Below are 26,110 nucleotides of genomic sequence, written 5' to 3' on the forward strand. Positions count from 1 at the left end.
CATCAAGAAGTTGTGATTACTATAAAAATTTAAAACAATCCAAGTATAACACAGCCAACCAAAAATTTCGTGCGATCCAATTTAAAGCTGATTACGGAAAACTGAATGTAATAGATGCGATAGCTTCATAGACCTGCAGTCTCAAAACACAAATAGGAAAATGATACCTAAAAACTTTAATTAAAAATTTTTGTAATTCCTCTAATTGGTTACGACTTATGTACTGTACACAGCTGCTCTCAAATGAAATCCAAATTAATTCAAATTCAACTCAAACTCATTTCAATTTAATATCAACTGCTCTATTTAAAGTTAACAAAAATCAGATTGAGAGGGGGGAAAGTCATTTCAAGAGTAAGGTTAAGTCATGTGTGACTTTTAAGGCAAATGAACTAACAAACTGACTCCAGTAATTGAAAAAAAAGATGTCAAGAACCGAAGTGAAGAACCGTGACGTCATAGGATCGTAAAAACAGCCGGAAAAATTTAGGCACCAATTAGAACCGTCGGTTCCACCCAAAAAATCTCGAGAATCATTAAACATTAATGAGAAAAACAAGAAAAAAAACACCAATCTTTAAATTAAGAATTTAGTTAAAATAAAGGAAAAGATCAAGCAAAAATTGAATATCGAGCAAAAATTGTAATTCAGAACAACGAAAAGTAAACGCTATTGAAGTCATAGCTTAATGTTTGTAGGAAACAAAATCCTTCTCTGGCTTGCCATAAGTAGCTAAAAACTATCATCGAAACATAGAAGACATCAAAAAAAACTCAGCATTGGCATCATTGAATCAACTAAAAGTTAGGAAAAAACAACGCATAGTACATGTAAAACCATGTAAAAATGCCACAAAAAATAACATTTGAAAAATGCCCCCCCCCCAAAAAAAAAAAAAAAAAAAAAAAAAAAACAGTAAAATCAGTTCTAAAATTCTGAAAACAGACAAAACTGCACAATTGGAAACCCACTACACGGAAAAGCTGAAACAATAGCCAGAATTTTTAAGATTGACAAAACTACGATACTCAGAGATAGTCAGAAACGCAAACTGGACTAGCAACTGTCTTCAAGAAACAGTTTCGACAGGCTAAATCACTGCAATTCACACTGCAGCCCGAAAGGAGTCAATAAAACAATCATAAGGAACTAAAACACATTAAGTCGAAAAGTTGAGATCAAAACGTTGGCTGCCAAATTGCAAAATATCCAAATATATAAACATACCCGGCAGATTGCCGGAAAATAGCCGCCGTTGATTCCAATAAGCATATTGGGATTGAAAGAATAGAAGATATTGAAAAAAAAAGATTTTTGTACAGAAACATTTTTTAAGTCCGATTTATTTTGATGGCATTTCGTAGTTGAAGATAACGTACTTCTGTTTCTTAGAGGGAGGCTACAGGGGCTACTATCAATACCAATAAGCATTAGAGATGGTAACTAAGACTTATAGGAATTTATGGGTTTATCCCGTTTCTACTTCTGACTTCAATTTTTTATACTGACTGTTCATTTTGAATTGCTTTGCTGAGCAACTGATGTTCAAAATCACTTTTAGCAGAATGAGAGAAGAGAGAAAATAGTCTAGAGAAGTCAAAAAGATATCACGCAAAATGTTGAAAAAGCGGCAAAATGAGGTAAAGCGAAAAATATTTTTATTCGACGAAGTAAAAAAACATAGCAGGACAAGTCCTGAAATACAATTCAAAGAATTGAATGAAAAACTCAGACGCACTCTACCTGACCAGCAGATCAATTGAACAATGCCAGCCAGAACATAAAAAATCACCAAAGAATTGAGAAACTAAAAGAATCAAAACTAAACAAAAACAAACTCATTGCTAAAACTCTTGAAGCTTTTAAACCTAAGGCAAAACTTTTTCCCTTTAAAAACACTTATTACAAAAATATGTTCAAAACCAATTTTTGTTTCTGAAATCGGTCCAGTATTATATCTGCAATACCTGAAAAATATTCATTGGCCCTTGAAGATCGATTAACTTGAGAATGACCAAAAAATTTAAGAAAAGAAATCAATTGCAAATTATAAGAAAATGTTGCTGAAAATTGTGATATAAATATCTTCAGAATCATTTCTGTGTCTCTAGGGGTTATCCAGTAACCCAATTCCAAGCATTAAAAAATCATTGGCTCATAGATCGATAGGCAATAAATTTTATCAAAATAGAAATTCCTTCAAATAAAATGTTGAAAGCCATTCAATTGCCCCCTAGCAACTATTTAAAAAAATATTGTCAAACCCTGGATGCGTTTACCTGGCAACTGAGGCAAGAAAAAAGTATTAAAATACAAATATTTTAAAAAAAACTTGAAAAAAATTGCAAATTCTATCAAACAATTTCTAAAAGTCGAAAGGTTAAACTGTTGAAAACAAATCCATTGAAACTAAAAACCATGCAGTTACTTTTTATCAAAACGTGGAATAGGTTTTCTTGCACTTGAGAATGGACGAATATCAAAAACTTTAAACTTTAGGAAACATTAAAAAAATTGCAGATCTTATCAAAAAAATGCTAAAATTCGAGACTTTAAAAAGTTAAAAAGAATTTCATTGTTACTAGAAACTATGCAGTTCCCTATTAACAAACCTCAACGGAGATTGCCTGGTCCCTGAAACCGGAAAAGCTGACAAAATGATGAAAATTTTCAAAAACCTGAAAAAAATGCAAATTTGTTCAAAAAATTGCTAAAATTTGTGATATTCAAAAGTTGAAACCTATTCCATGGCAACTAAAAATTTTTCAGTAACTTATTATCCAACCCTTAATATGCGTTTCTTGCCCCTGGGACTCAAACAACTTGAAGGATGACAATAAATATGTCAAAAAACATGAAAAATTTGCAACTTTTGTCAAAAAATGCTAAAATTCATGATGTCAAAAAGTTGAAAACCGTTCCATTACCACTAGAAACTGTCCAGTAACCTATCCTCCAACCCTTTATCAAACCCTAGAGGAGGTTTCGTGACACCTAGGGCTAAAAAACTCAAAAAATGACAAATATTTAAAAAAAACCTGAAAAAAATTGCAAAAATTCGTATCATTTTGTGTGATTGTGTTTGTAGTACCACAACATATAGCTCATAAAATGGTCATAACAAGCAATTTTGTCTCGCAAAAGGCCTTCATCAGCTTTTAAAAACTTCAACCTAAGACTAATCAAACAAAAATCTCAAAAATCACAAAAAACACGAAAAATTGCACCATTTTTAGCCGAAAAACTCCTAAAAATGACCTTTTAACCTTTAATTAAGGCCATCCCAGCAGCTGCGCCACTATACGCACTTGAAGGACTACTAAAGCCCGCTTTGGGCCTCTAATGAAACTTAATGCCCGCTGGGCTTTACCTGTTTATCCCGTTTCGAAAGATCAAAGTCATCGAAAAACGTGTGAACACATCTTAAAAAAAAAAACACAGCGCACCAATACAATTCAAATTCTTTGAATTGTAAAAAAAAATAGGAGCGCTATAATAGCCGGCTGAGAAGATGAGGCGGCTATTAACAATGAACAAAATTTGCTGTCACTGCATTTTCTTGAAAAATTACCTTAATTTATCTCTATCTATTTGGAAAAATCTTTGATCAAATGAATTCAACCTCTTGAAAAATTGAGAAAGCATGTTAAGAGACCCAAAATTTAAAACATAGCTGGCAGATTGCCAGAAAATAGTCGCAATAGCTTTGTAGATCTGCAGTCTCAAAAAGCAGTAAAAAAGACAGACCAAAAAAATCTACTTTTCATTTAAGGCTGATATGTTATGATTTTATTTAAAAAATCTGTGTAAGTTTTTGCTGCCTCTATTAGCTGCTCTCTAATAACCTTCATTTAGAGTGACACACACCCATTTGACCTTATCGCTTTGAATTAAAGTAAATAAAAGTCAATTTCAAAGTGAGTGAGGTAAGTCAAGTGTGACCAAAATTTAATCACGCAAATGAAGAAAAAACTCGCTCCACTAAGAGCGAAAACTGACGTCACGCACGCACTTCAGTTGAAATTGCATGAACGAATGAATAAAAAGCAGATTTGAAGTGGTTGTGACGTCATATGGTCGTAAAAAAATGGTGACAACGAAATAAAAAAAACTAAGCGAAGGCCAATAATAGCCCCAGCTATCGCTGTGCGGCTATTAAAAAACAATGGTTGAACAACCAACAAAAAAGAAATATGCGCCAATTTTGCACTTGCAACGCATTATTTGTCAATTGAAATTACTGCAAAATCATCTGCAGACGGTTACATGATACTGCAGCTGCAATCGAAAACATTTTAAATTAAAATACAGATACAAAAATTGACGAACAAAATCTAGATGCACTGATTCCTTAAAAAAATTTTTTTCAAGGTCCAAAAATCTTTCACTCAACGCAGCGCCTGAACAAAAGTTTCTCTCGTTTAGCAGAAAAAACATAGTTCACGACAATTTAACTCCCTTTCCATTAGAGTTAAAACGCCGCCTGAACACATAGTACTTCAGGTTAAAAAAAAACTCAAAAACAATGCGCCTCTTCAAATCTTTAAAAAATTAAGAGAAGACCAATAATAGCTCTCAGCTATCGCAGCTATTAAAAAAAGAAATTGACTCGACAAGTCCAGTAAGCTTGACTGCAATCATGCGGGGACAGCAATCTGCGATGGCTGATAAATTGTCGAGCTGTAAATAGAAATAAAGTTAGTATTTTAAGTTGAAAAACTATCACAATTTCCGATTAAAACTTACATTTGCCTACTTGTGCATTAGGGAATAACATATCGAACATTGCATATGAGCATAATACAGAGGTCACACCTCGATAGACCGTTTTCGAGAATAAGAATTATATGCAAATAACAAATGTCACTCGATCCTTTATAATTACATCACGCAACAAGATCAAACATGGTAAAAGTTTAAAATTTCCAGAGTAATTGAAGAAAACTTCTGTTAGAATCTAAAAATATACCAATCATAATAAAGAAAATCCAATCATTATATATGCCGTCGAAATCTTTATAAAGCACTCAACGTCTTTCATTTAAAAAATATTGTTTTATCTTGTGCACCTTCTACAGCCTACTAAGATGCGCGCATGTTCTGCTGAAGCCCACTTAGAGGTTTTAAAAACATTGAACGGACAAAATGGGAAACATACCCTAGCTCTATTCTCCCCTTTAGTCATAAACCTGTTCTCCTGCAGCAGAAGCACTAGGTCTTTATACGCCGCACGCTGGACTGAAACAACAAAACATTATTTTAATTCAACATCTGCTCATTTCTAACCATCACATAATACCCTCACTCGGTGCGAAATTTTCCCCAGGTCTCGTGTATATTTAATGAACGTTTTGTATTAAGGATACCAGTTTATATATTCACAGAAATAGACCTTATCTTTACCACTAGTATAGGAAAAATCTCTGTGTTGCTGAGACATAATTTTACCGATGAACTGTTCACTTTTCCTCTGTCGAAAATACATCTATAGTGGATCTTTTTCACCCTGGTAATGGTAAATACTAAATGACTTGTCCCATCTCTTATTAGATTATCAGATGAATATCCCTGTAAACACACGTTACACATACTTATGAATAAGAAATTTTTGTTCACGGTAAGAAAGGAACACAGAATACCAGCAATTGATTTTTCCAGATTTCAGCCTCTGATCAGACCATCTTGCTTCGCACGCTGGCGGGAAAACGACCATCTTTCCAAGAAGTTATCTATCCCGCCTTACGGGACATTTGAATTTCCCACCCACCCACTAACAGCAAAAATTGTAAACAGGGATCGAAATACTCAGCTCTTGGGGAGATTTCAATGCAATCCAAAAAATGTCCGAAAAGTACTCACTTGAATCCCCTAAATAGACAACTTTCTTGCCCTTTAACAATCGCTGAGCCTCTTCACACGTGTACGCAGGAACATCAACGGGACTATCTGCTACCGGAGTCAATGGAGCAATCAAGCCCCCCGCAGCCGCACCGCCTGTTGCCAACCTCTGCTGAACAAGCGGATGAGGATCTGTGAAGAATCCACTCGACTTTTTACCATTGTTAGTGTTCTTAGTTGTTACAGTAATTGTAGTCTTGATTGGCGTTGAATCATCTGATTCTTTCTCGGCGTCTTTCACATCAGTTTTGGCAATAATTATGGTTTTTTCGTCAGTATCCTTTCGTCTAGAAGCAAGTATCTTTTCCTGGTCTGCTGATTGTTCTGATTTCAGGGAAATTGCCTTTTCATGCTCTTCGGAAATTTTCTCGGTTTCAGGTGCTTGCGATACCTCTTGTTCATCTTTCTGAGCTGAAGATGCTTCATCACTACTCAAATCTATGACTTCAGTTTTGGCCAAATCAGAATTACCATCAACACAATTTTGACTAGATTTATCTGCTTCAATTTCACTTGAATCATTTGAGTTGTCTTGAGCTAACCCCTCATTTTGATCGCACTCAGTCGGTTGATCAACAGTTTCAACATGGGTAGGTTTTTCCTCTTGTGGTTCGCTGACCTCGTTAACTTCAATAACTTCAGAGCAGTTATCCGAAAGATCATTAACTGATGGGTTGTTGGTAGAGAAATCAGAATCCAAATTGCTTTTAAAATTTTCACAAACTTGATTCGTTTCGTCATTAACTTCAGTCACTTCCGGCGTGGTACTTTCGGATGACATTTTCAATCTTAAATGAAAGAACTTCACAAAGAATCTTTTCTAATTACAAAAGTTTGGGATGAGTAAACGCAAGTTAAATCAAATGATTTCTTGAGCTATAACAGTAACACGATTCGATCGATCACCTTTTCAACACAACTATTAGGATTGCTCATTGACGGAAACCAAACTCGAGAGATACAATCCACTTTTTCCCAGCTCAAACCTATTTTTTACTTTTGAAATCAAAATGACAAAAGATGTACTGCTAATGGCAATCTTCCCCTAAATTTAGCTATTGACACTTCTGAAAACAGCGGCACCAGAAAAAAATTTTAAAATGATTGTTTCAGTTGGTACCCTATACTTCACGTGCCTTGAGACTTAATTTTTTTAAATAAGAAAATGGGTATTCTAAAATATTAATTTCAAAAATTTGGTGTTTTCCATGTTTAGTTCTATGCCAAGTTCAACTGTCCTGTTGATGTTTTCAGTTTTAGTTCGGATTAAAATAATAGCAAAATTTTTTAAAATCATGAGTAACAGTCAAAGTTTTCAGCTGGTTGATTCAAAGATTTATTCTTCTTGGAATGTACGGAAAAACTTTTACATCATTAGTTTCCTGTCATGACTTAGAACAGATGAGCTACTCCTTCAATATCTTGCCAATTCAAGGAGGCTGCAGAATTATTTGAAGTCCACTGATTTTGATTATGTCATTTTGTAGTACTCCGAGAACTTTCAAAAAGCATGTTTTTATTCGGAAGTATCGACTTCCTTGCAGGTTATTTTTTTCAGCAAAAGTTCATTACGCGGCAGTAAAAATTAGTCAACGAGCTGAAACTGCAATAGACAGTTTTCAGAAAATATGATGGCGAACAAACAATGCTTGAAATAAATCAAACAGGAGACGGTAAAAATTACAATAAAATCACGTAAGAGCACTTGATAATTTCAATTAATTTTGAGCTATGTCATAAGATCTGTAGTGTCCTCTTCTTAATTTAAAATAAAATCTCATCATTATTGTCGGAATAAAATACAGATTATTCTTCAAGATTGATAAACCATCTTGTTTTTATTTTTACTCAAAAACTATATTGTCAGTGAAAGAAATAGCATTTTCAAAAAAGCAACGTCACTGACCGTTGAAAAAGTAGACTAAATAAAAAAACAACAAAAAAGTCCTGAAAACAATCGAAAGATTCGAAAGAAAATTATAGCAATAGTTCACCTGACCATCACAACAACCGAGCATTATGTGCCAAACAGAAAAAAATAGTTTCACAAACTAAGAGTGAACTAATTAGATATTTTTGGTGTTAAAGTAAACAAAACCAAAGTTTCCGATCAAAAACGCGAGGAAGCATCACTGCAACTTGGCATCCAAGAAAAATCTTGCTTGACAACTAAAAGATACGCAGAAACAGGCAAAAGATCAAAAAATCGAAAAGTGAAAATGGCAAAAAAAACTCAGATTCGCAACATGTTCTGGGTGTTATTGTCCTGAAAAACAAAATTTTTATGCTAAAACTGCTGCAGCATTCCGGCTGCAAGCTCAAAAGAAGCTTAGCACTTGAATTCGAACAACACAATTCGAACAACATTTTTCAAAAAAACATGGAAAAATTGCTAAATTTGTTGCAAAATTTTATATTTTTTATACCTCATCTCGTCAAAACCACCAATTCTTTCTGTGCAAAAATTCATAAAACAATTAATCTGCAGGCTAGCCGACTAAACCTAGTTGAGCAAAAAATAGCTCCAGTCGTAAGTTGACGAAAAATGACCAAGAATGAAATTTGTTTTTCTTGTATCACCTCTGCTATCTTCGAATAAAATTGACTTTATTATTGACTAAGTATTACTGACAAAGCTTTCTTTGAAATAAAAAAATCTGAAGCACATCATTAAATAAGCAAAAAGAGTCGCCAGAACTGCAATTCAGATCACTCTTCTGGATAGTGAAAGCCCAAACAGCTATCACTGTGACTCATCAAGGGTGCAACCTGATCTGTCGTTGAAATATTTCAGCAACCTCCTCTCCTTGAAAACGAGACAATTAACGTTAACACGAACGAACAATGCTTAAAATAAATCTAACAGGAAACAGTAATAATTACAAAAATAAAATCACGTAAAAGCACTTGATAATTTCAATTAATTTTGAGCTATGTCATATGATCTGTAGTGTCCTCTTCTTAATTTAAAATAAAATCTCATCATTATTGTCGGAATAAAATTCACATTATTCTTCAGGATTGATAAACCATCTTGTTTTTATTTTTACTCAAAAACTATATTGTAAGTGAAAGAAATAGCATTTTCAAAAAAGCAACGTCACTGACTATTAAAAAAGTAGACTAAATAAAAAACAACAAAAAAGTCCTGGAAACAATCGAAAGATTCGAATGAAAATTATAGCAATAGTTCACCTGACCATCACAACAACCGAGCATTATGTGCCAAACAGACAAAAGTAGTTTCACAAACTAAGAGTGAACTAATTAGATATTTTTGGTGTTAAAGTAAACAAAACCAATAATTCCAATCAAAAACGCAAGGAAGCATCACTGAACTTGGCATCAGAGAAAAATCTTGCTTGACAAATAAAAGATACGCAGAAACAGGCAAAAGATCAAAAAATCGAAACGTGAAATTGGCAAAAAACACAGATTCGGAACATGTTCTGGGTGTTATTGTCCTGAAAAACAAAATTTTTATGCTAAAACTTGTGCAACATTCCGGCTGCAAGCTCAAAAGCAGCTTAGAACGTGAATTCGAACAACACAAGTCCAAAATTTTTCAAAAAAAAAACATGGAAAAATTGCTATATTTGTTAAATTGTATATTTTTATACATAACTCATCAAAACCACCAATTCTTTCTTGGCAAAAATTCATAAAACAATTAATCTGCGGGCTAGCCGACTAAACCTAGTTAAGCAATTAATAGCTCCAGTAGTAAGTTGACCAAAAATGGCCAAGAGTGAAATTCGTGTTTTTCTTGTATCACCTCAGCTATCATCGAATAAAATTGGCTGAAATATTGACAAAGTATTACCGACAAAGCTTTCTTTGAAGTAAAAAATCTTAAGCACATCATTAAATAAGCAAAAAAAGTCGCCAGAACTGCAATTCAGATCACTCTTCTGGATAGTGAAAGCCCAAACAGCTATCACTGTGACTCATCAAGGGTGCAACCTGATCTGTCGTTGAAATATTTCAGCAACCTCCTCTCCTTGAAAACGAGACAATAAACATTAACACGAACGAACAATGCCTAAAATAAATCTAACAGGAAACAGTAAAAATTACAACAATAAAATCACGTAAAAGCACTTGATAATTTCAATTATTTTTGAGCTATGTCATATGATCTGTAGTGTCCTCTTCTTAATTTAAAATAAAATCTCATCATTATTGTCGGAATAAAATACATATTATTCTTCAGGATTGATAAAACATCTTGTTTTTATTTTTACTCAAAAACAATATTTTCAGAGAAAGAAATAGCATTTTCAAAAAAGCAACGTCACTGACCCTTAAAAAAGTAGACTAAATAAAAAACAACAAAAAAGTCCTGAAAACAATCGAAAGATTCGAAAGAAAATTATAGCAATAGTTCACCTGACCATCACAACAACCGAGCATTATGTGCCAAACAGAAAAAAAATAGTTTCACAAACTAAGAGTGAACTAATTAGATATTTTTGGTGTTAAAGTAAACAAAACCAATGTTTCCAATCAAAAACGCAAGGAAGCATCAATGAAACTTGGCATCTGAGAAAAATCTTGCTTGACAAAAAGATACGCAGAAACAGGCAAAAGATCAAAAAATCGAAACGTGAAATTGGCAAAAAAACTCAGATTCGCAACATGTTCTGGGTGTTAATGTCCTGAAAAACAAAATTTTTATGCTAAAACTTGTGCAACATTCCGGCTGCAAGCTCAAAAGCAGCTTAGAACTTGAATTCGAACAACACAAGTCCAACAATTTTCAAAAAAACATGGAAAAATTGCTAAATTTGTTGTTAAATTGTATATTTTTTATACCTAACTCGTCAAAACCACCAATTCTTTCTTGGCAAAAATTCATAAAACAATTAATCTGCAGAATAGCCGACTAAACCTAGTTAAGCAATTAATAGCTCCAGTAGTAAGTTGACCAAAAATGGCCAAGAGTGAAATTTGTGTTTTTCTTGTATCACCTCAGCTATCATCGAATAAAATTGGCTGTAATATTGACAAAGTATTACTGACAAAGCTTTCTTTGAAGTAAAAAAATCTGAAGCACATCATTTAATAAGCAAAAAAGTCACCAGAACTGCAATCCAGATCACTCTTCTGGATAGTGAAAGCCCAAACAGCTATCACTGTGACACATCAAGGGTGCAACCTGATCTGTGGTTCGAACATTTCAGCAACCTCCTCTCCTTGAAAACCAGACAATTACTAAGGTTGAATTGTCAACATTAAGTTACATACAAACTATAAACAATACCGCAATTATCACCGAAGCTGTTGATTGTACACTGAGTGCTTAATTTACATTTACTTGAACAAATTGTCCGTCATACTATCATTTAAATTTTTCTCATTACAAGCTACTAAGGGGCTTATTTGGATTCCGAGACTGAAACGAATTTGGCCAACTAGCCGGCGTATTTCCGCCCACAAGCATTTGGTTGTTCAGACCCGACATATGATGATAAAACTCTTCTTTTTCCACCTGTATTGCAACGTCACCAACTCCAGCACCTTTCAGAATCGCTGAAACTTGCTGAATGATTCTTTGCTCTACAGCTGAAGCTTCAACTTGAACGTGCATAGTTGCGCAAACAAGTGATGAAGAATGCCTCCAAAAATGGACAACGCTGAAACCTACAACAGAGTCTATATTCTGTATTTTAAGTAACGCAGCATTTAGATCAGCCTGCATTTCTGTCGGCACACAATTTAGAAGGATTTTCGCGGTTTCTGTCAACAGCGGAATCAATGACAGTCCAATTAACAAAGCGATGAATATGGAACATATAGGATCTGCAATGTTCCATCCAAAATATTGAATCAAAAGGGAAGATACAATAACTCCACAGGAACCCAAAGTGTCCGCTAAAACGTGAAGGAAAACACCTTTCATGTTAGTATTGGAGGCTGTTGAACTTCCGTGATCATGGTCTCCATCATGGCTATGATCGTGTCCATGATCATGATGATGGTGGTCATGTGAATCGCCATGTGAATGAGAATGCCCATGATCATGTGAGTGGCTATGACCATGAGAGCATCCTCCACCATGAGCGTGATGATGTGCCTCATGGAACGCGAAGATTCCAAACAAGTTGACCAGAAGGCCAGCCACAGATACAAACAGAAGTCGATCAGTGCTTATAGTAGGTGGGTCAAACAGACGTTCGAGAGCTTCTGTTAATACAAAAAATGCCACAATAGCCAAGAACAATGCGTTTACAAAGCCAGATAACACTTCAATTCTTCCATAGCCGTAAGGGTACTCGCTGTTCGCTTTCCATTTGGACATAACAGCTGCAAATAACCCCAGACAAAGCGCCGAGCAGTCAAAAAGCATATGGAACCCGTCCGATATTAGACCCAAACTGTTGGTCCAAACTCCATATATCAATTCAACAAAAGTAAAACCAAGATTAACACATAGGAAGTAAAATATCTGTCGGGAATCTTTCTCGCTTATAATTTGATGTAAACCTCGTTTGATCATAGTTTTGACAGAATATGTTGTTCTCATGAAGGCCTGGTTGGCGTAAGAGTATATAGGTTGACCATCGGAACCGTATCCAATAAAGCTTCCTCTAGAAGGCGATTTGTTATCACCTGTCAGAGCCAATGAAGCACTGATGAACAGAAGACCAGCAACTATAACACCAAAAGATACCAAGTGATCTTCTGTTAAACCTTCAAATTGAGTGACAACTTTAACAGAGACTGTGTACGGTCTAGTCCACACAATTCCAATCGCAACTGCTGCCAAAATGCTGAAAACAGTTCCAGTCGAAGGGCTGTTGATCGGGTCAACTTTGTTAACATACGACTCAACGTAAAAAGGTATCAGGAACGATAAAAATGCGATAATGATTAACAACACCAAGATATGAACAAATGAAAACGCAATGGCGTCTTTCCCTGATCCGCTACTTCCGAAGGAAAACAGCAAGAGTGGAAATAACATTGCAGTCGACATGGAAGTTGACACAGAATTCAAGTACTTAGCACCACCGATATCTAAGGCCAATTTCTTCTCGTGACTTTTAGCCATGACTGAAAGCAGCATAGTCAAACACATCATAAGTATGCCAATTTTGTGGTCCGAAAACCCAGTAATTGACAGAAGCGAGTATACGAAGTGAGTGAAATAATTCGTGTGATGGCCTTCGGGATGTTTTGGCAATTTGTCCGCATTGTCATTGTCGAAAAAGAGCAATGTCACAACACCAATACCCAACCATACAACTGCCCGTGCTTTCGCCTTTGAGCCCGCCTCTGATTTGAAAAGCGCGCCAATTGCACTTAGTACAACCGTATCACTTAGTTCGAATATCAACACAGATCTTAACGGCCCACAAAGTGTAAATGAGAACGCCCATAATATCAGAACAACAGTACTCAAAAATGAATGACGTAAAATCTTCAATGTTTGCTGGGTCGTTAGCTTTTTCGTTTGAAACGGCTTTTGAAGTATTACTAACAAAATTGAGCAGATTAGTTGAATACCGAACAAAAATTGAGGCAGCTTGATAACTTTAAGCACATCGTAGGCTAGAAACAACCCGAAGCATTTCAGGAACTTGACAATACTGAGCAATGTCCACAGAGTTGATTTTGTTGCCCCCGTTTTTTTTATCGTGTCTGTCGCAAAATTATCACTTGTTCGTAACATCACATCTGAAACAAGTTTTAAGTTCTTGCAACACGCATTGAACTAACCGATTGCTCCAAAAAATTATTTTTTATAGCTAATTCCAGAAAAATTTTGCTGCTCGCTTCGTGAGCTCGATTTCACAAATCATCAAGACAATCGGATACATAATTTAAACTGCTTCAAAAAATTAAATCAGAACTAACTTAATCAGAGCCAACTTCATGAACAGTTTCGGTGAATCGCATACTTAGAGACTAGTAAAGCATAGGGCTCTAAGAGCGCTGCTCAGCCAACTTAATGCCCTCCGGACGTTACCTGTTTATTCCGTTTTTGAGGACGAAAAGTTAAATGGGTCAGACGAAAAATCGGTCAAGCAAAAAAATCGCATGAAAATGACCGCAGGAGTAATAATATTGCTACACTCTTCGTTGGAGCGCAATTAAACAATCCAATAACATCGGCGAATTTCTCTCAATTAACTGTCGAGCGAGCGTTTCCGTTCGGTAGTAGCTAGCTCGGGCTTAGGGGGCCAGCATAACCTTGACTGAGAGAGGGAGAACCGAGGGAGCAGAAAAAGGTGTTCAGGCGGAAGTGAGGTTGAGGTCTGTATCGCGGATGGAGGTGTGAGTGTAGTCGGGGTGTACGGGCCGGCTGTGGGGGTAACGGAGCGAATAAGGGGGCGAGGTGATGGTCCAAACCGCCAAAATTGGCCTTCACGTCATGAAGTTGTCTTCTCAGCAGCTTAATTGAGGTTACACTTAGAGACTTAAAAAGCTCTGGGAGCGCTGCTCAGCGAATTTTGAGCCTCTTTGTGCTTTACCTGCTTATGACGTTTTCGGAGAAACAAAATCAAATGCTCCGACGAAGAAAAACAGGACCCACACAATTGCTACATACTTTGTTTGGCAGAGCAATTAATGAAAACCTGCACTGCAATTTTGTAGAACTATAATCAAGCCGCAACTAGTCAGTATGCCGCACACAGCACCGCCATTGCTCAAACAATGCCATTTCTAAATGTGACTTTAAAACTCGATTGATTAAAAGGTAATTTTTCAAGCATTTCAGCTTTCCAGGCAGATCTCACACCCTTAATTAATGGATAAGCTTCAATATTCCAATATATGATTCGATCCTCAGTAAAAAAGTAAGATAGAGCAGCAACTGAAAAAAGTCTTCTAGAAAATCTGATCCTGCCATACGGTTTATTGAATTCGAATACAACTTTAGCAACAAGAGAAACATCAAGGACCAAGTCGCTGATTGACTATATTATCTGCGAAAACTTCATGAGTTCACAAACCCTAGATTCTAATCTCAAAAGTGATCACTTAGCCACACTTACTTTAATTGGAGAAACCGTTAAAAAAGCCATAAAAAACTGAGTACGATAAAACAAAGTGCTCTAAGGATGCTTCTTGCCTAGATGTCTGAAAAATAAAATGAAGCTCATTTTACACATCAGAAAATGCTAAAATCATGCATCAAACTTTTTGTTTGTCATTGGAAACGATAATTAAAAAACATGCACCACAAAAGACAGTCTTCATGTGCCATGACAAACCAAATTTAACGACACATCAATAATGGATTTCAAATACTACAGTAGAAAACTTTGCCCCGGTAACAGAATGTTTTTGTTCAAAGCAACAGAATTGTTTTGAAGCTGGAGAATGGAAAACATCTGCTGGGTGTGTTTCAAAACTTAAGAACTGCAAGAGATAGAAAGAAAGCTATGACCGAAATCAGAAATAGTAGAAATCTTCTTAAGCTACAAATGATCAGCGTTAGGTGAACATTTTGGTAAAAAAAGGAACAGTATCAGTTCTGTAATAATACGACAGAACACAAAGCCGAACTTCTATGATTTCTGTTTAACCAATTTCTACCATGACAATTTTCCTAGCGATCTTAAGCGTGCCCATGTGATGCCTCTTTTCAGAAAAAGACAATCCTGAAGTTCCAATAAATTATCGACCAATTTCACTTATTACATACAGTTGTGGCGAAAAATATCAAATCCTTCCATAGCTTATTTAGAGAAGAAAAACTTGCTTGCACAAACACAATTTGGATACAGTATTCGATATCAAATTCTATTCGTCTACACAAAACTAAACTTTTAGAATTTAGTGAACAACCAAATAAAATTATCAGCTCTTTTTTAGAATACCGTCTCCAAGGAGTCAAATACTCGAAAAAGGCATCAAGTTGGAAAGCACTTAACCCTGAAGAACAACAAGGTACTGTTTTGAGCCCACTGTTTTTCAATATATATGTAAATGATATAAAACATGATACGGATGAGAATTCTAACAATCCAGTGCGCTGATAATACCTTAATAATTTGTAGTGAAAAAAACAAAATTACATCTCGAATAAAGCATTGCTAAACTCATTCTTTTTTAGAAAAATGAGTAAAATATAAATAAATGAAAAACCGATTTCATAGTTTTTGGAGCCCCTATAGGGAACAGAAGTGGAGAAATAGTCGTTAACGGACGTACAGTTCAAGAGAAAAAAGTTGTGAAATACTTGAGAGTTCACATTGACTGAAATCTTTCTTTTGATGAAGATGTAAAAAAAATGTATTAAGAAAAATGGCCGTTGCTATATAGGTCATTTACTCCATCTAAAAACCAGTTCCAGAGAATATTAGATGTTTAGCTTAATGCTCTTGTTTTAAGTCATCTGCATTAACCAATTTTTTGTTCCCAGTTCAGAAAAAAATCACTTCTAGTTACTCGAAATAAACAACTGAACCGGGGGATAAAGCATGTTTGAATAGAAATAAGTTCGACATGACCACAGATCTCGCGATCAAACAAAAAATTACCCGTAGAATTCCTGAAAGTATCGGGTTATTATATATATATATATATATATATATATATATATATTTATATTTATATATATATTTTTATATATATATATATATATATATAAGGATTCTAAAAGCAGATCTGCCAGCATTCGATGAATTCAAGCTAACCACCGTTAGTGCAAAAATGAATGAACGTTCAAACAAGCGTTCAATTTGAGCAGAGCAAAACAACAAACAATGCAAATGTTTGTCAAAAAAGCAATTGACTGGCATAATGATTTACCTCTTTGCTTCAGGCACAAGAACCCCAAAAAGCGTGCTCTCAAAACTAAAATAATAGAAACATTTCTGGAATGAGTTCATATAAGACCCAACGTTTTCGGAATTGAATTTTTTCTCAAATCGCTCAGGTTTAAACTTATTTAACTTAGTTTTTAGGGCGTCATTTACTTTATTAAATAATAATTGTAGAATTAGCATTTCTTTCACTTTTCCTTTCCTCTCAAAATTGTTAATTGTGTATTTAGCATTTTTATATTTTTTCATCTTAAATTATTTTATCGCTCTTAATTTGCCGATATCTTTTTACGCGTTGTAAACTTAATACAATTTCAAACCTTGTCAATACGTGCTGTTTATTCATTTATAATTCTTAACACTATATTGCCTTTTAACTATGTTCTGTCTTATTCAATAGTTCATACTCTAAGGAATTATCAACGACTTTTTTACATCGTCGAATAACACATCGTCGAAAAATAAACAGAGAAGCAAAAATTATTGATGTTTATGCAGAACAACCTTTCTGGATGTAATTCGACAAAATGATCAAATCAACACCTCATCCATTTATGGCTGTTCTAAAAATCTGAACAGCTAAACTGCTAATTTGCTTCAATATTCTTGAAAATATTGGAGAATTATATCGATTACCGACTCTCGGGTATATAATATGGTTTGTAATAAATGCTGGTCCATATTTTTTCCTGCTCACAAAATAGCTTCAGATTAATGGCTTGTTTTCAAAATAAAGGTTTTAGAAAATCTGAAATACTAAAATAAACCCGCCATAATTCGTTTATGTGTGCTCGCGTGAGTTCGCGCCGCATAAATTTAGATTTAAGAGTCGGCTACATTTAAAGATGAGGTCATACATCAAGCAAAAAATAATACGTTCAAAAACTTGTCGAGCCAATCTGTCCGTATTTTTGAAGTTTAGATATGAAATCTTTTTTGAGAAGTCATAAAAGCAACCTCTGAAATATTTAGAAACTAAAAATTGAGCTTAAATTGTCGCCAAAAGTCAGGCGAGAACTTTAGAACCATATAAAAGGAAAACAATCATTGATTGCATAGGTAAAATTCTTTATTTTCATAATTTCGTACAATGTTAGCAGGAATTAAAAACATCTGCTAGTTTAAGTTGTGTTTTGTGACTCGTAAAATGCAACGCTCAAGTTATTAGCGTTGAAATTTGACACAAAGCCGAAACAGAAAAGATCCGAGTTCTTTGATAGAACCTAATTCACTCTTTCATTTATTTATTCCATAGTAGAATCGACCTAAGTATCACGTCAGTTACTGTAACAAATGACGTCATCCACACACAGACAATAATGTTTTTTTTCCAACTGTTGCTTTGAGCTTGTGGGGTGATCAAATGCCACATATTTTAAAAAACCATAAAATAAATTGATGTTAGCCTCCGGTATCCCTTCGAAACCATTTGTCAGTCACATGTAGAAAGATTTACATGTCAACTCGTGCATAAATCTGTTTGAACTTAAATACAATGGGAATAAAAAATAATTCTTCTTAAATGACGCTGAAACATACAGAACAACCAAAAAATGTTTTAAGAGCAAGATAATCGAAGTTTGAGATAATCTGTTTCAGAGCAATGCACCACTTCTTCCTTAAAATTTGATTCAAGATTTTTAGTCTCCCCGGAAATATCGAGAAAACTGAAATTTTCATTTTGTAGCGCAACTAACTCAGATTTCTTCAAATTTTCTTTCAAGACAATTTCAATCCTGAAACTTTCCGAATCGCCTGATGTCAGTCGAGGTAATTGGCTCAATTTGAGTAGATATGCTTGAAACATATTTTGAAGTTCAGTTACCCCGCTGCTTTTAAGTTGGTACTCGTTTCTAATTTCCAGCATGAATACCGTTAATTTTCTTATATCACTGCCCAGCTTGGAAACGATAACTATATTGAAAGATTCCAGAAAGTTTCTGCTGATCAATGGGATGATTTGATTAATGCTGTCGCTTATATAACGCGACAACTCTTCAAACAACGTTTTGTGTATCATAACGCCATATTTGTTTCTACGAGCAAAGGTACCAGCAGGGTAAACGGAATTCAAGAAAAGATAATGATTTGTCAGGGCATCAAAAAAGGCTGCTAATTCTGAATCCAATGACATCACTCAAACAAGACAGTCTAAAACAACATTTTCAAGGTCTATTTCATTATAGACACCTCACCCATCTTAGTGGTAATATAGAGCATGTCCCCCCTCCGATTACACCCGGCTATGCAAGAATAAGGGCGAAAATTTCCTGTGGGAAAGATCCAAATTCCCAATAAGCATTTCAAGTTATACCTTACCAATACTTCATTCTGCCTTTGAAAACAAAACGTGCAAGTTGAAAAGGGCACGTTTTCAACTTGCACGTCCTTGAGCTTCTTTGAGCTTCTTTGAGGTATCAAAGAAGCTCAAAGAACCACATACCTCTTGAGCTTCTTTGAGGTATGTGGTTGCTGCTACCGAAGACGTGGCTCAGGTATATTTTGAAAAAATCAAACTGTTTCAAACTTTATCTTGATTACTTGAAATCTTTAAATAAGGTCACTAGCTGCAATTACCGAATTGAATTTCTAAAACAATGCCTTAACAATGATATAATTCCGGATTTTTTGAGGTTTCGCGCTCCTAAAAATGAAATTTTTTCTGAACAAGCGGTGCACAGTTTTCAATTAAAGCTCCTAAAACAAGAAATAAACCGTGCGGAGAAAGGCCGTAAAGTGTTCAGGGAAAAACTTGAGACAGATAGGAGTAGTTTTAGGGAGAAGGTGAGACCAGAACTGATGCCATCCGTTGTTAGCTGCATTAAGCGTGAAATGAGGGGTCACTCCGCAATGGTTCAGAACAGACTTAATGGAAAACTTGATAAACTGTCAGAGAGACAGGATAGACCACTGCGGAATGGCTCCCACAGTAATGTTGTGATAATGGATGGCCCGGAACTTCCAAAGTTTGTACTTGACATCCTATCGTTGGGACCTAAACACCCAGTGAGAGACAAGTTTAATGAGGTGCACTTTCTCGCAGATGTAGACAAACTTGTACGTGAGATACGCGAGAATAACACTGAGGGTGAGAAACTTTGTGAAATTGAGGCGTCCGCAAAATGGTATGCAAAAAATGTACGTGAAACCCCATTGGATAGAGGGGTCAAAAAAGTGCATGATTACCTAAAAGCCAATGATTTGCTGGCGGTACCATTTGACAAAGGTTGCGGTTTCTGTGTGATGAAGAAGTCAACGTACAGGGAAAAACTTGATGAGGTACTGAACTCAGATCAATTTCAAAAAATCGAAGTAGCTAAAGATGAAATTGTGATCAAAAATGAAAAACAGATCAATAAATCCTGCAAAATTTAATGAAGCAAGGGAAAATTAGTGACAAAATTTATCAAAGACTCAGGTCAACAGGTTCACAACCAGCGAGGCTTTATGGCCTGGCAAAGGTACATAAAAAAGATACACCTCTCCGACCTGTTCTTTCAATACCGGGTAGCAGCTACGAAAACTTGAACAGATTTTTGACACCATTTTTCCAGAAACTACCGGGCGCAAACATTGAAACCAACACGCAAGATGCTAGAAAAGCCTTAGAGTCTCTCACTCTTGAAGATGACGAGCAGATAGTATCTCTTGACGTAAAAAATTTGTACACCAACGTTCCAGTTGGAGAGGCTATAGAAATTGCTCTAAGAGATCTCTATTCAAGCAACCTAGCTCCAGATATCCCAAGGTCCGCCATGAAAAGTTTGCTAAAGCTTGCGGTGACGAATGTTCATTTCAAATGTAATGGGATCTGGTATGTACAATCAGAGGGACTGGCTATGGGTGCATCACTAGCTGTAATACTAGCAAATGTGTGGATGAAATCGTTTGAGGCATCACTTCAAAAACCAGAGCTCAGTAAAAACTTTTCCAGATGCGACCAAAACGGGAATTGCAAAGACTGTAACCGGAGAGTGACCTACCGAGGAAAAGGAGTGGAATGTGAGTCATGCAAAAACTGGTTTCATGCAAGATGCCAAAAAATATCGAATGAGGAATACGCCAACATGCAGGATGTGGTTTGGATTTGTACTTATTGCAGCAACCAACAGACAGTGGGACACGATAAGGAGATGAAATTGTTTAAAAGGTATGTGGATGATATTATCTGCACGGTTCGTGGTGACCCGGATGAGTATTTAAAATTTGCAAATTCATTACACAACAACCTGCAATTTACCTTAGAAAAAGTGAACATGGATGGGGGTTTGGCTTTTCTTGACATTAACGTAAATGTGAGCAGCAAAAATAATATCACCTGTCATTGGTATCAAAAACCAACTGACACTGGAATAATACTGAATTTTCGCAGCTGTGCACCGCTTCAACATAAGAAAAATGTGATTCAAGGGACGGTTCACAGGGTTTTTAATGCAACCTCTAATTGGTTGGCCTTCGATCAGGCTCTCGAAAAGAACAAATCTTGCTGGACCAAAAATCAATATCCAGAGGAATGGTCTTCAAAAATTGTGAATCAGACTCTAGAAAAAATAATAAGTGGCGGTAAAGACCAATTAAGAACAACACCAAAAGAGCATCAAAAAAGCAAGACTAAATCTAATGATAAGCCAACTATTTTTCTACAATACAGAGGCAACCTCACTCAAAACTTCGCAAGCAAATTGAAGAAACTATGCGAATTGCAAGTAGTTTTTACAACGCGAAAATTTAGATCGTGCCTCCCCACCCTGAAATCATCCTTTGATAGAGATCTGAAATCCCACGTGGTATATGAAATTAAATGTAATGGATGCGGATCCATCTATGTTGGGCAAACAAGCCGGCATGTTACCACAAGGATAACAGAACATCAAAAGAAGGATTCACAGGTGGGTCAACATCTAGTTGAATGTCGTGGCGCCACGAATGACATTGAATGGAGAATTCTGGACGCCTGTCGGTCAGTAGAAAAACTAATGATCATCGAAGCTATATATATCAGCAAGCTGAAGCCGGCACTAAACACACGCGACGAATATAGGGGGAGGGAACTCACGCTAAAATATTAGTTCAAATCATAATTTTGACTAAATGTGAATGCATAGGGCAAAAAGCATTTTGTGCATGACAAAACGAAATTTGCAAAACCTCCACAAGAGGGATACTTATGGTTAGGGCAAATTCGGAATAACCCTAAAAATACAAGAACATGGACAAAATCGAAAAATCCGGAATAGGAATGTTTTTAAGTAAATTGATAACAGATGTAAATATGTGTTGTAAATAGGCTAAATATTGTACATAAGGAAAAATTTTCGATTGAATTTTTTAGAACGTTTCCTAGAATTGTTTTAATTGTCATCTCAGACAAATGTAAATACATATTCATTTTATCTTTTAACAATTTGTAAAACAGTTTTAACCTGACGATGAACGTAAAGTTCGAAAACGTTTGTTTTAAGTATTGGAAGTAATTTTAATTTGACAAATTGGTTTCTTTTACACAATTCACTTCTAAATTATGAATAATAAAATCTCGAAGCGCTGCGCGGTTCTCGAATAATGCCCGACTGTCTCAGTGACTTCGCCAGAGTCACGTAAAAGAACGTTAAAGATTGAAACACTATTCATCGAAAAAACTTTGCAACGTCCAAATTTCCTGTTGTGATAGTCGTTATAAATAATCTACCATTCCTTGTTGTTATTCCTGCATTTGTTTATGTGTTTGATATCGTGTATCTTTCAGAACCAACGTTGAGTTAAAGCTTTAAGACAAAGCCTGTTTTCCACTACAATTTAACTCAACGTTGTGAATGCCATGAAGTTCAAGCCGCCACAACTTCCTTCAGGTCCGACTCCAGAACAATGGCGTTGTTGAAAGACTGTTTCTCCAAGGGATTGGATATCAACGAAATCACAGAAGACGAACACAAACTGACCTTTTTGATTTCGCATGTGGGTTCGGATTTTTTTGCCATCTTGGAACACGCTCCTTCATACAACGAGGCCATTTCCATACTGGACAAGCACTTCAAGAAACCCACTAGGATCATATATGCCCGTCATCAGCTCCTCTCATGCCGTCAGAAATTGGATGAGTCTTTTTCGGATTTCATCAATAGATTGAAAATTTTACTGCAAAAGTGCGAATGCAAAGCCGTCAATATTCAGGAACATCAACAGCTCCTGATTCGGGACGCCCTCGTTGCGGGCGTGAAATCGGATATCATTCGCATGCGACTTCTGGAGCAAACGGACGAAGATGCAACTCTGGAGAATTGCATTTCACTTGCAAGCGCTATTGAACTGTCATCAGACTACAACCGAAGTTTTCGTGGAACTGAAGGACTGGACTCGTCTGTGCCATCTTCGGAGGCGGCATCAGAGTTGTGCGCCACAGGTCGACCGCCAACTAGTACTGTCAACGAAGGAGGACAAGTTCGAAATAAATGCCAGTTTTGTGGACTTCGTGGCCATCCGCGACGAAACTGCCCAGCTCGGAACGACAGTTGTCATAAATGCCAAAAGAAAGGACACTGGGCGACTGCTTGTTGGAGCCAGCTGGCAGTAACACAACAAACTCAGCCAGAAGAGTCATCCGTTTCGGCACTGTCGTCGGTACTTCTCGCGGCCGGAGGAAGCTCCGATGCCCTCTACGCTTTGGTGAAGTTTGGAGAGAAGGAATTTCTCGGACTTGTTGACTCTCGAGCATCGGAGTCATTCATTTCCTACGAAGCTGCACGTCAGTGTGACGGTAAAATAACTATGACAGCATCCGCTACTCAACTTGCAGACAAGACCAAATTACCAATACTTGGCCATATCGATCTGACGATGCAAGTGAACGCGGAAACCTACTCCACTCGTCTTAAAATTGCCAAGAGTCTTCTTGCAGATATCATAATCGGCATGGATCTTCTCGGGCAACACTCAGTGGTACAGCTGGAAACAAAGGGGGATCGTGGCCCCGTCTCATTCTTGAAAGCAGCTCAGGGCACACACGCTGCAGCTATGTTCCCAGCATTGGACATTGAACCACCGATTCTCTTCTCAACCATAACCAAGCAAAGGGCCAAACCAATCACAACTAAACCTCGCTATGCGAGTAAAGAGAACCAAGAATATCTTACTCAAGAGATCGATCGCCTACTAGAAGCTGGCATCATAGAGCCTTCGTCGTCGCCATGGCGGGCCCAAGCATTTGTGGTTAGACGTGGATCAAAGCCGCTTATGGTTATAGACTATTCAGAAACGATAAATCGTTATACGGAACCCGATGGATACCCGTTCCCGGAAGTGGAGACAATACTCGACGGAGCTGCACAGGACAAATATTCCTCTCGCGTGGACCTGAAATCTGCCTATCATCAAGTACCTATTCAGGAATCAGATCGTCCATTCACAGCCTTCGAAGCAAATGGAGCGTTGTATCAGTTCACTCGACTTGCTTTTGGGCTAACTAACGCAGTTCCTGTTTTTCAACGAGTGATCGATTCTATCATTCGCAAGGAGAAGCTAGAAAAGACACAAGCCTATCTGGATGATGTTATTATTTCGGGGGCAACTCAAGAGGAGCATGACCGTAATCTGGAGAGGTTTATATCAACAGTGAAGAAATACGGAATCACTCTCAACAAAGACAATGGTCTGTTCAACGTACAACGAATTTCGTTGCTTGGCCATATTCTGGAAAAGGGTACAACGCGGCCTGACCCTGAGAGACTCAAGACACTTATGGACTATCCGTTACCGGCCACTAAGCAGGAACTCCACAGGCTCATTGGATTCTTTGCCTACAACGCGAAGTGGATTGCGCATTACTCGGATAAAGTCCGACCGCTCCTGGACGCTTTCAATGCAGGCCTTCTGCCTCTTCCAGAGTCTGCGGTCAAGGCTATAGGGAAACTGAAAGATGCTATAGCGAAGTCGCTTTTGGCTGTTCCTAATTCTGGTTCGCCGCTCATTATGACGACAGACGCTTCAGGAACGGCGATAGGAGGAACGCTCACGCAAGACTCGCAGCCTATTGCTTTCTTTTCGCGCTCTCTCAGTTTGGGGAACGTAAACAGTCAGCAGCGGAACATGAAGCATTGGCCATTGTAGAGTGTAGCCGTAAGTGGATGCCATATATGAGAGCTTACCATACCTTGATTCAAACGGACCAAGAGGCCGTTGCTTTTATCTTCTCTCGCAAAAAGTCCAAGGTTAAGAATGACAAGCTGATGCGGTGGCGATTAGAACTCTCCACACTGTCATATGGAATCGAGTATAGGAAGGGGTCAGAGAACATCGCAGCGGATGCACTCTCACGCATTGCGTCAATTGATAATTCCGGCACAGTGGACAACCTTCACAGACGCTTGTGCCATCCTGGAATTACAAGAATGTGGGAGTACGTCAGTCGACACAAATTACCATTTACTTTGAACGAAGTACGACAGTCTTGCTCTGAGTGTCCCACCTGCCTCGAATGGAAGCCTAAGTTCTACCGTCCCGAGAAAGCTCATATTATAAAGGCTACTCGGCCGTTCGAACGTATTAGCATTGATTTGGTAGGACCAAAATCAATGTCCCCAGCTGGAAATCGCTATCTTCTCACTGTAATTGATGAGTACAGTCGTTTTCAGTTTGCAATACCTTTAAAAGATATTTGTGCACAGTCAGTCATAAGGTCTCTCAAGTCAATCTTCTCACTTTGTGGAACTCCGGGCTTCATTCACTCAGATAGGGGGACACAGTTTATGTCAGCCGACTTCGATAAATTCTGCGCCGATACGGGTATCGCACACTCCCGAACCACACCGTATAACCCCAAAGGCAACGGCCAATGTGAGCGCCTTAATGGAACGGTTTGGAAGGGCGTCGTCTGTACACTCCATTCTCGCGGTCTGCAACCCGATCGGTGGGAAGATATACGGCCTGATGTGCTGGCGTCAATCCGAGCACTCATTTGTACATCTACACAAGAAACACCTCACGAGCGGTTTTTTGGTTTCAAACGCAGGGCGCCTGCCAAATGGAATCTCCCTTCATGGCTGGCGCCGGGTCAGCCCGTGTATGTCAAGAGTTTTGTTCGCAACAAAGGCGACCCTATAGTTCAGCCTGCAGAAGTTGTGGAGCCAATAAACAATCAATTTACGAGAATTAGGCGGCGTAATGGAGCAGTTGACACAGTTTCATCGTCCATGTTATCTCGCGGCAGCGTGGTGCCAAACCCTCGACGAAGATCCTCCCTGCCTCATCCCGTGAATGTCCCGGAAAAGCCGCAGGAGGGAAGCGATGTAATAGCGGATACGTCGATTATGGACAACAATGCGCAAACGCTGGAAACGCTGGCTCCAGGATCGCAGCAAGATGTTTGCATGCCACGTACTGGTGAGGAGTCACCGCCCGTCATTTCCCAGCCAAGGGAGCCGGCAGGCCAGAGCACTCG

General features: G+C 37.3%; 3 protein-coding genes across 3 annotated transcripts in view; 1 reads left to right on the forward strand and 2 right to left on the reverse strand.

Annotated features, from left to right (window-relative positions):
- Nucleotides 1-6,711, reverse strand: part of LOC142339174 (uncharacterized) — a 37,475-nt gene extending 30,764 nt beyond the window's left edge. Inside the window, exons 1-2 of the mRNA XM_075388972.1 lie at nt 5,861-6,711; nt 5,160-5,239 (exon numbers count right to left, since the gene is read on the reverse strand). Of these exons, the coding sequence (XP_075245087.1) occupies nt 5,160-5,239; nt 5,861-6,680 (900 nt within the window). The 5' untranslated portion in view covers nt 6,681-6,711. The remainder of the gene's footprint in view (nt 1-5,159; nt 5,240-5,860) is intronic.
- A 4,396-nt stretch (nt 6,712-11,107) lies between these two features.
- LOC142339177 (proton-coupled zinc antiporter SLC30A5-like) lies at nt 11,108-13,599 on the reverse strand. The gene has a single exon (XM_075388973.1). It carries the CDS (start codon nt 13,572-13,574, stop codon nt 11,259-11,261), a length of 2,316 nt encoding a protein of 771 aa, XP_075245088.1. The 5' UTR covers nt 13,575-13,599; the 3' UTR covers nt 11,108-11,258.
- An 8,943-nt stretch (nt 13,600-22,542) lies between these two features.
- LOC142340289 (uncharacterized) lies at nt 22,543-24,780 on the forward strand. The gene has a single exon (XM_075390864.1). It carries the CDS (start codon nt 22,543-22,545, stop codon nt 24,778-24,780), a length of 2,238 nt encoding a protein of 745 aa, XP_075246979.1.
- The last annotated feature ends 1,330 nt before the right edge of the window (nt 24,781-26,110 follow it).

The sequence above is a fragment of the Convolutriloba macropyga genome, chromosome 5 (genome assembly GCF_964194025.1).
Source record: "Convolutriloba macropyga chromosome 5, txConMacr16.3, whole genome shotgun sequence".
Lineage (NCBI taxonomy): Eukaryota > Metazoa > Xenacoelomorpha > Acoela > Convolutidae > Convolutriloba > Convolutriloba macropyga.

Coding starts and splice junctions, on each gene's coding strand:
- LOC142339177 (XM_075388973.1), bottom strand. CDS start 13,574: ATGTTACGAACAAGTGATAATTTTGCGACAGACACGATAAAAAAAACG.
- LOC142340289 (XM_075390864.1), top strand. CDS start 22,543: ATGGCGTTGTTGAAAGACTGTTTCTCCAAGGGATTGGATATCAACGAA.